This window comes from Convolutriloba macropyga, chromosome 2, assembly GCF_964194025.1.
Source record: "Convolutriloba macropyga chromosome 2, txConMacr16.3, whole genome shotgun sequence".
NCBI classification, from domain to species: domain Eukaryota; kingdom Metazoa; phylum Xenacoelomorpha; order Acoela; family Convolutidae; genus Convolutriloba; species Convolutriloba macropyga.
The window spans coordinates 1,899,261-1,909,132 of record NC_134469.1 but is presented as its reverse complement, the minus strand read 5'-3'; the positions used below and the strand labels follow the sequence as shown (position 1 = coordinate 1,909,132).

At 35.8% G+C, this 9,872-nt stretch overlaps 2 protein-coding genes across 2 annotated transcripts in view; one reads left to right on the top strand and one right to left on the bottom strand.

The window, feature by feature from the left end:
• Nucleotides 1–9,872, top strand: part of LOC142335556 (uncharacterized) — a 127,196-nt gene that overhangs the window by 14,917 nt on the left and 102,407 nt on the right. Inside the window, exon 2 of the mRNA XM_075384093.1 lies at nucleotides 1,081–1,542. Within this exon, the coding sequence (XP_075240208.1) occupies nucleotides 1,081–1,542 (462 nt within the window). The remainder of the gene's footprint in view (nucleotides 1–1,080; nucleotides 1,543–9,872) is intronic.
• The window catches only part of LOC142355630 (ubiquitin-like domain-containing CTD phosphatase 1), a 161,485-nt gene that overhangs the window by 83,918 nt on the left and 67,695 nt on the right, over nucleotides 1–9,872 (bottom strand). The window lies entirely within an intron of this gene.

Sequence of the window (9,872 nt, the reverse complement as noted above, 5' to 3'; positions counted from 1 at the left end):
TCTCTTATAACCCATTTTTATGTTCTTACGTGATCTTCAAGGCTTCATTTCTCTAGCCAAGTATAAGTTTAACAAGTTGAGCTTCTTGTCAAGCTCTGTCAAGCTTTTTTGATGCACAATATTCCTTAGGTTGTTTTCTGTTAACCTTCAAACACAATTTAACTGCGCTTTCTTCCGGGTTTCATTAAGTGACATCTTGCAAGAACAGTTGTGTTAGAAGAATTTTCTTGTCTAACAAGACAACTAGAAGCTATACTCTAACAAAATGTTACAATTGGAACTTTAATTCCGAGCATTTTGAAATTAACAATATTTTCAATTTCCTCAAATCACATATATCGCAAAGTATCTGTCGATGGCGATGATCTAGGGTGTAACCTTCATTCAGTATTAGTTGCGTGACTCTGCTTGAAGTCATCGAGAACTTCTGGCGTTTATCAAGAACCAAGTAGTGCTTAAAAATTTAGATCCTTTCCTTGTGTGCCCCTAGCTTAGTGGGTTCATATTTTTGCACCGGACGCACGTGTCATTTTTTAAACATAATGATTGGCTTTGCTATGACACGTGCACTCTTAGTGAGGTGGAGAGGCATAACATACTGGGGGGGCATAAATATCTAAAAATTCTTTGCCACAATTTTGCAGTCACTTCTACAGAGTCACGTAACATTGCTTAAAACACTCACGTGCACATTTTAAAATTCCGAAAGTCTGCAGTGCCAGAAGTTAAAATGCCATAAGTTTTTACTTAGCCACAAGTTGACTTCCGTTGACTTTCTTCATTTTAAAACGTGCGCGTTTCGTGTTTTAAGCATGATCAAGTGACTCCGCAGAAGTCACTTCGAAACTCGAAGCGGTTCTCCATAACGCCAGAAGTTCTCAGTGACTTTAAGCAGAGTCACGTAACCATTATTTAAAAAACGAAACGTGCACGTTTTAAAATGACGAAAAATCAAGGAAGTCAACTTCTGGCTAAGTATATTGAAACTTCTGTTATTTTAACTTCTGGCACTGTACACACTTTCGGATTTTTAAAACCTGCACGTGCGTGGTTTTAACTCTGATCTGGTTATTATTTTAGCATTCTCACACCCTTCCCACATCAAACCATGCAAACGTCTCAATTCCTCTGGAACCTCTTAGTACCTTACAAACTGGAATCACCAGACCCCTCACCATACCAGAGATCCATAACTTCAACAATGTTCCACCCCTACCTCCTAACTTTGGAATTGTCGCGCCCAAAAGCAACCCAAAACCCTCCAAGAACCTCACTGCAAGGTATAACCCTTCTTTGCAGCTTCAAAGGTCGCCATCATCGCCCACTCGGAAGCACCCAACGTCTGTCAAACCGATTCTGAAGAACTCGGCTGTGAATCCAAGTTCAACGTCCAACCATTTTGATACGACAAAAGACTATTTACTGAAGGAGTTATCGGAACTAGACGAAAATGAGGAGAAACACCTTCGGAGACTGATGCAGGTCGATGGCAACGATGACTGCACTGCTCTCAGTCGACTCTTTTTCCAGGAAACTACTATGGTATGATAGCAGGATATTTAGTCTTTAACCCGGTGTCTGATGTCCCAATATTGGTCCAGATGTTTTGTTGTTTGGATCTATTCTATACCCAGGCATTGAGAAAATAAAGTCACACCTCACATCGCGCGTTCTGGCTTCTACATACCAAAGTGATATGTTACATATACTCTAGGGGGTGGGGGTGGTAGATAGACAGCATTCGAAGAACAAATAGGTTTTTAAGTCTTCTTAACGGAAACAAAGATGCCTATTACTGAAACCATTAAAAAATTTGTTAAGAGAATAAGAATTGAATGTAATGGAGACCCATTTTGACTCATGTATCACTAGTCCAGATCAAAGAGGCATAAAATATGTTCTTATTCCTCTTCTCCCGAAAAAAACTGTCCTCTTAGCTCAAAGAAAGATGTTTATAAAGCAGTTGTAATTTATATTTGTTTTGAAAAAAAAATCAAAAATGTAATTCTCAGCGCGCAGGTTAATTCGAATTTGTTCCTAGAAAATTTTCTAGCTCACATTTTAAAAGCACAAATTCAAATATATTTTCTTTTTCTGTGTTTTTCCGACGGAAACTGCGACAAACTCATTTTTTGCTGCTCAATTTATGCAACCAAAGTTTGTTCACCTAATTAAATCTTTGAGAAAATGAAGTTTGGATTTTTCCATTAGAAATCTGGGAAAAAAACAAAAACCAAAAAAAAAACAAAGTTAAGGAGAAATTAAATAGCCAACTGGTCAGATTACAAGAACGTGTTCCATCAAAAACACAAGTAATGTTTTAGACGTCAGTTATTTCTTCCAGTAAATTAAGGACCAAACTATTAATATGTTCACAAAGAGGTTTTCAAAATTTAAATTTTTAACCACACTTTTTGTCAAGTTTACAAAATTTTCAAAATAAAATTTAGATTCCAAAAAATATTCACTCTTAAGCATTTTTTAAGGATTTTTCTTAAACCTGAGTTTTTTTCTTAAGCCAATGCAACTCCAAATTTCCTCCCGTTAAAAAGCTTTTTAACTTTTTCACTTTAAGTTGCGAAAAATTTGTTTTCGGTATTAAATGCCAGGTTTAGATGTGGTTTCGGGATTTAGTGAGTAGATTGAGTATTGAAGTATAAAAGTATAAAAATAACTACGGACGGGAAGATATTAAGTTTCCGATTCTCTTAGATATTTGCTGATACATTATATCAATACCGTCACCTTAAAAATTTTTTTCCATTATTTTTTTTTAAATTTCTGAAATGAGGAAACTTTGGTCCCTGGAATTTTGGGTTTTGGAAATACCTGAAAAATTCTGAGCCATACAATTCAACGGGAAATTGTGTTTATCAAGTTTTTCCATCTATTTTAGTCTTTAGCTCGATTGCATCAAGTTGACTCAAGGATTAGTTTTACGCCATTTTTTTTAATATCTTGAATTTTTTTTCAGTTCTATTGAAGCTACAATGATTGATTTTGCTTATTAATTGTTTTTGCATTTTCAAAACTGATTTTTAAACATATCGGGACAGGGAAGATGCTTAAAGCATAATAAAAGTCATAATTCTTCAATTTTATACGATAAAGGCTAGGCTCGGTGATCTTTGTCCTCACATAAAGTTGACATAACGTTGTCCGCACATAAATCTCTCAACCACAACCACTGTAAAAATATCTTGTCACTAGAAATAGTACGAAGGATTAAAGTAGGAGACAAAACCATGATTGTCTATATGAATCATCATCTGAACTCGTATTTCAGTTAAAGGTGAAGAGAAATACCAGAGAGATCTATATAAATTTTTTAAATGGATTACACAAATATTCAAACCTTGGCTAGAAATTTTTCGCCCAGAGTTTTTGTTTGCAAATCAAATAAATTTTTGTAAGCAGACGCCAAAAATGCTAGAAGGTGGAAACGCGCAGAAGCATTCACTTGGTAGTGAAGTATTCTTTTTTAAACCATGCACTTGGAAAAAGTTTTTTCACATCTTTTCAAAAAGCATCAGAAAGACGATAAAAACTAATTTCCTTTTTGTCAAATAAATGCAAAAAATTTAGACTAGTTTGAAAGAAATGGACACAAAATTTACAAAATGGAAACAAAGAATAATGAAATAAATCCAATGTTATTGCAAACGTAAACTCTCAAAACGTATTTGAACAGTTGAATTTAACATTAAATTGTTTCCAATCAATTCATACAGTTATCTAATCATTAATTGATTTTTTTCTACGTCAAATATGTTAATCGGAGAAAATCAAAACTGTAAATTTTGTTCGAATACGTTTATACGATCACATTTTTGTGCTAATCAGAGCTACCATTGGTTTCCCATAGTTGTTTTTTTGTTTTAGGAGTAACTTTGCTCAAATTTTCAATTTAAGAAACTCGAGAAATGGTTGAAACTGTAATTGTTTTGAGCTCCAATCGTCGGAAATTTTGAAGTATTCTTCACAATTCTCACAATTCAAACAATCTATCTTGAAAGCCAAATTCTCAGTTCATTTTAAAAGCTTTTGCTAGGAGTCTTTTGCAATGGAAATGAGCCCTGGTTTTTTTTTGAAGAAATTTATTCTTACCCTTTTTTTTTCATGAAAATCTCATCGTAGTTCTCCGTTCAGGGAAAGTAACAATTTGAATATCAAAAAATTGAGAGTATCAAATCTACTTCAATATGGTAGCCAAACATGTTGTGGATTTTCAAAACCTTTGCAAAATGTAACGATTAAGGAAATGAAGGAAAATGGTTTTGATCACGTGAAAGTTGTTCTTTTTTTCTAAATTTTCACATGTATCAAAATGACTCGTTTAATTAGATAATACAAAATTTGAAGTGTATAAATTAACCCCGTGTGCGTCAAAAACGGTATGTGACAAAATCGAGGTCAATCGAGAGCCTCAACCTGGGTCACATTTCGTAATCTGTTTCATGTGATCTGCTATGAACAGTTGAGATCGTTGTTCGCCTTTTATTTCTACTTGATAAATTGGTTAATCTCTTTGTTCGACAGTCGGGTGCTCCTTTTATCTTAATGAGACAGATGCTTCAAACAAACAGCTGTCTCATCTTCTGCTCTCCGCTCACATTTTCATCTCTTCAATCTGTTTATCTTATTTGCAAATTAGTTAGAAGCTAATTATTGTCGCATTCAAAATTTAACATCTTTATTCTTTATTCTACTCAACAAATATTAATAACATAGAAATGGGTTTTGGCGATCACCTAAGTGGCCGAAAGGGGTTTTCGGCTGAGCGGCTAAAAATTAGAAATTTAGAGTTAAAGTTAGGTTGGAAATCTACTCGACCGCCCACCAAAAGTGATGGTCGGACAAACTAGCAGTTTATTTGAACATAGACCAATCGAAATAATTAACGGATGAAGTTTAAGTCTTTCTTTGTCGGCTAAACTGCATATCTTAATCCGTATATAATTTTCGCGTCAAAGTTTTTGTAAGTTTTGGTAAGAATTATAAGAAATGCTGAATTTTCTGTCACACGCGGCGCTTTAACTTTTAATCTTTTCCTTTGGTTTGATTGTATTCTCGTGTATTATCTGAAATAATCTGTTGGTTGTTTAAAAATATGGTGAGTGTTTTCATCTTCAAGCATTAACACCAGCTTTTTGGTTTTATTGTACAACAATATTTTTTTAAAACTTTTTTATTAAAAAATGATGCCATTCTAGAGCTGAATATGCACAGTTAAATTGTATCTTTGCTATTCCTCTAATGCAACGCCAAGCATGCACGTCTGTAGATACACAAAATTAAACTAAAGTCAAAGATACGTTTTTTTAAAAAAAAACAACATGCTTTTATAAACAATAACTCGATTGGGATGATTTGAGCAGCTCGTCAGATGAGGCTTCTGATAAACTTGTTTCAATGCTGTTGGTGCTTCAAAATTAATTCAGATTTTATTTTTTTGGCAAAATTATGCAAAGTTGATTTCATAGCATGGAAAAAAATGTTCACGTCTACTTAAAAACTCCATTTTCTCTTTGCTAAGAATATAAAATAGATAAATATAACTGAATTCAAATTTGCATTTAAAATAAAATATTTTGATTCGCCTATGCTATTTAAGGAAGTATGCGTATGTGCGTTGTTATTGATTTCAACGAGTCATTAGAATTTTAGTGATACAAAATAACAACACGAACTCGGCCGTTAGAGCGAAATGACAAAAAATTAGTAGGTGAATAATTTTATAACAAACCTTTGTTTTATTAATTGAGGATTAAGAAGTGTAGTTTTTTTCTGATAAATAGTCTGAATTTCAGGGAAAAAATTGAGTTATACAAGAAATTTGAATTTTATTTGTTCCAAATTTATGAGGAATTCAAATGGGGGGGGGGGGGGGGGTGGCGGGGTTGAAAAGTCTGTGGTTGAAATAATTGTTTTTTGATTTGTGAACAACAGACGGGAAATGCAGAAGAGGAAATATATCTCCCTAATTAGTACTAAACTTGAGAACCTCGAAGCTGATTGACGCTTTTTTTACGGAAAACAGTGACAAAATGCATGCTCTAGTTTTTGGAATAGAGAAGAATGTCAATTCAAAACTAATGAACGTATCAAAGTCTAAATCTATTATTGTCAATTTTCTAATTCGATGTGCTAAAATTAACAAACCAAGGAAAAAAACTTCAAGCAATTTAACATCTCTGTTAAAATAGAAATTTAGTTTTACATATGTATAGTACCCGGGTCGAATGTCCTCCCTAAAATCCTCCCAATTTGATGTAAGAGTGGGGGGGGGGGTAATTTGTCTATGTGGGTAAATTGATGTAAGTGTGTGGGGGTAATTTGTTCAGAGGGGGTAAAATGATGTAAGAGTTGGGCTGCAATGGGAGGACTTTCGAGGAATTATCCCCTGACTGAAATAGCCATGTAAGAGTGGGCTGCAATGGGCTGCAATGGGAGGAATTTTCAGAAATTACCCCCCTGACTGAAATTGCCATGTAAGATAGGGCTGCAATTGGCTGCAATGGGAGGGCTTTTCAGGAATTACCCCCCTGACTGAAATTGCCATGTAAGAGTGGGCTGCAATGGGCTGCAATGGGAGGACTTTTCAGGAATTACCCCCTGACTGAAATTGCCATGTATGAGTGGGCTGCAATGGGCTGCAATGGGAGGACTTTTCAGGAATTACCCCCTGACTGAAATTGCCATGTAAGAGTGGGCTGCAATGGGAGGACTTTTCAGGAATTACCCCCCCCCCCTAGGTAAAATCGCCATGTAAGAGTGGGCTGCAATGGGAAGACTTTTCAGGAATTACCCCCCTGACTGAAATTGCCATGTAAGATAGGGATGCAATGGGCTGCAATGGGAGGACTTTTCAGGAATTACCCCCCTGACTGAATTTGCCATGTAAGAGTGGGCTGCAATCGGCTGCAATGGGAGGACTTTTCAGGAATTACCCCCCTGACTGAAATTGCCAAGTAAGAGTGGGCTGCAATGGGCTGCAATGGGAGGACTTTTCAGTAATTACCCCCCTGACTGTGAGAGTTGGGCTGCCAAGGGGGGTAAATTGGTGTAAGAATGAAGGGGTATTTTGTTCAGAGGGGGTTTAATGATGTAAGAGTTGGGCTGCCAAGAGGGGTAAAATGTTGTAAGAGTGAGGGGGTAATTTGTCCAGAGAGGGTAAAATGATGCAAGAATTGGGCTGTCAAGGGGGTTAAAATGTTGTAAGAGTGAGGGGGTAATTTGTTCAGAGGGGGTGAAATGATGTAAGAGTTGAGCTGCTCAGGGGGGTAAACTGGTGTAAGAGTGAGGGTTAATTTTTTCTGAGGGGGTAAAACGATGTAAGAGTGAGGGGGTAATTTGTTGAGATGGGTCAATTCTAACAAGTATTATTCATATATATAGACCGTCAAGAGTTTGACAAGCTTTGATGGTCTGGAGGATAAGGCGACGAAGCTGAGGGTACAGAGGTTGTGGGTTCAAGATTGGCAGTCTTCAGGTATGGGGGCTAAAACAATATAAGATTGAGGGGGTAAAATGATGTTAGAGCTGGGCTGCTAGGGGGGTAAAATGATGTAAAAGTTGGGCTTCCAAGGGGGATAAAATGGTCTAAGAGTGAGGGGGTAAAAGACAAATTAACCCCCCCTCTTACAGCTTTTTTGGTCTGCCAAGAGGGGGGGGGGGGTAAACTGTTGTAAGGGGGAGGGGGTAAAAGACAAATTACCCTCGAACTCTTACATCGTTTTACCCCCCTTGGCAGACCAAAAAAGATGTAAGAGTAGGGGGTTAGTTTGTCTTTTACCCCCTCACTCTTACACCATTTTACCCCCCTTGGAAGCTCAATGCAGCCCAAAAAGATGTAAGAGTTTTGAGCTGCATTTTCCTAAAAAATCCTCCCATTCCAGCCCCACTCTTACATCATTTTGAGCGGAAAAATTTCCAATTTTGGAAAGCGCTTTATCTATCTCAATTATATGTTAAGCAAATAAGAAATGGATGTAGTGGTTGGCACATTCAATGTTATAGGCGCATGGATTATCAAAAACTGAGGTTAACGTGTATAACTTGTATAACTACCCTGGTCGAAACTGAATGGCTAACTTGTAAGAACTTACAAGTTTCTTACAAATTCTTATAAGCTTATTCATCGCCATATAAGTTTATCTTACAAGTTTTTGTAAGTTTACCAACAAACTTATAACTTCTTACAAGTTTACTAAATAAACCGTACAAGTTCCTACAAGTCAACCATCCAACTTATAAGTTCTTAGAAGTTTACTATTCGGTCTTATAAATTTCTTACAAGTTATCCCTGCTTCTTGCCTGATATCGGGAAAACAATGAGAATTTTAAATTTGAATGTACACATATTTTCGCATCGACACATTTGGCAAAAATAAAAGAAAAGATCAGAAAAATATTAATCTGGTGCATCAAAAGAAAAATCCTTCCATTTTCAATCTTCTTTTTTGAAATGTTTCAACTTGATCTTCATTTATTCAAAATTTTTTGATTCATTTCTTGATCTTCAAAATTCCTGTTTTTTTATTTTTTCTTGTTGTTGCCGAAGTTGAAGAAGGTTTCTTTGAGAGTTCCTTTGGGTCCATGTTCGTCCTTATAGAGTTCCTTAACAGAATTTTTTTGTATATACACACATGCACACACACACGCACACACACGCACACACAAACACACACAACACACACACACACACAAACACACACACGCACGCACACACACACAAACACACACAAGTTTTATGAATTAATAGTCGGACCTTTTCCGTATGTTCCCCCCGCACGTTATGCGCTTCCAGTTACAGATCGCGTGCCCGTACACAATAAATCATTAAATAAAAATATGGCACGTGCGTCTGGGGGTGCAAAAAAATATGCACTCACTAAGCTGGGGGCACAAACGGAAAAGATCCAAATAGTCATGTCTTCTTGATGTTTTTATCACACGAATCAATGAGTTAATCAGATTTGAAAATGTAAATGCAAAAAAATCACTATTTCTACCCTTATGGAGAAGTTTGGAAGAAAATTACAAGATAACTATCAGACTTGTAAGTACAAGTTGACCATTCTTCGTGAGAAACTTGTAAGTTCTTGTAATTTAGCCAATTTGTCCCGACCAGGGTAATTCGAAAACTGCACAGCTCCAAAGTTTGAGAGAAACTTAAAGTTGTCAAAAATGAACATGCATAGACAATTTTACCTCGATTTTTCCTGATTTTATCTTGAAGAAATATTGTGCGTCTTTTGTTGTGTAAATTATGGCACATAGGAGGTTGCAAAAAATATTCACCCACTGAAAAAAACCATTACAAATTTTGCACTTTTTGTTCGAAATAAAAGAAAATTACAGTAAAGAAAACTTACTTTCGAATTATCAAAATGATTGCAGTAAAATGGAGAACTATAATAATGTATAACTGGTATAACCTCTTTCACCTCTTTTATTTTAGCCTTTATTATTTCAACCCAATTTTAATTTTTCATATAAATTGTACTATTGCTTTCAAAAATAGGAATTTGTAACGTATGGGTACAATTTTGGGGGATTAGGTTTTTTTCGGGCAATGTTTTTGGTGTGAATGTTTGCGAAAATAGTTGAAGTAGGTGTCATAAGAACTAACAAGGAGGCTCGGTAATCTGCGTACGCGCAGAAAATTCTGACCCCGCTCATCCACATTATTGACTTAATTGGCTACCGAACGATGAAGAGAAGAAAACTTTCAAAAATATACATATCGTTCACTAAATCACTAATTGAATTAAAAAATGCCCCTTTAGATGACCGATAAAATTTACTATAGAAGTCAATAATACACATCAAATAACAAACATTAATTACCACAAAAACTCGATTTCTGC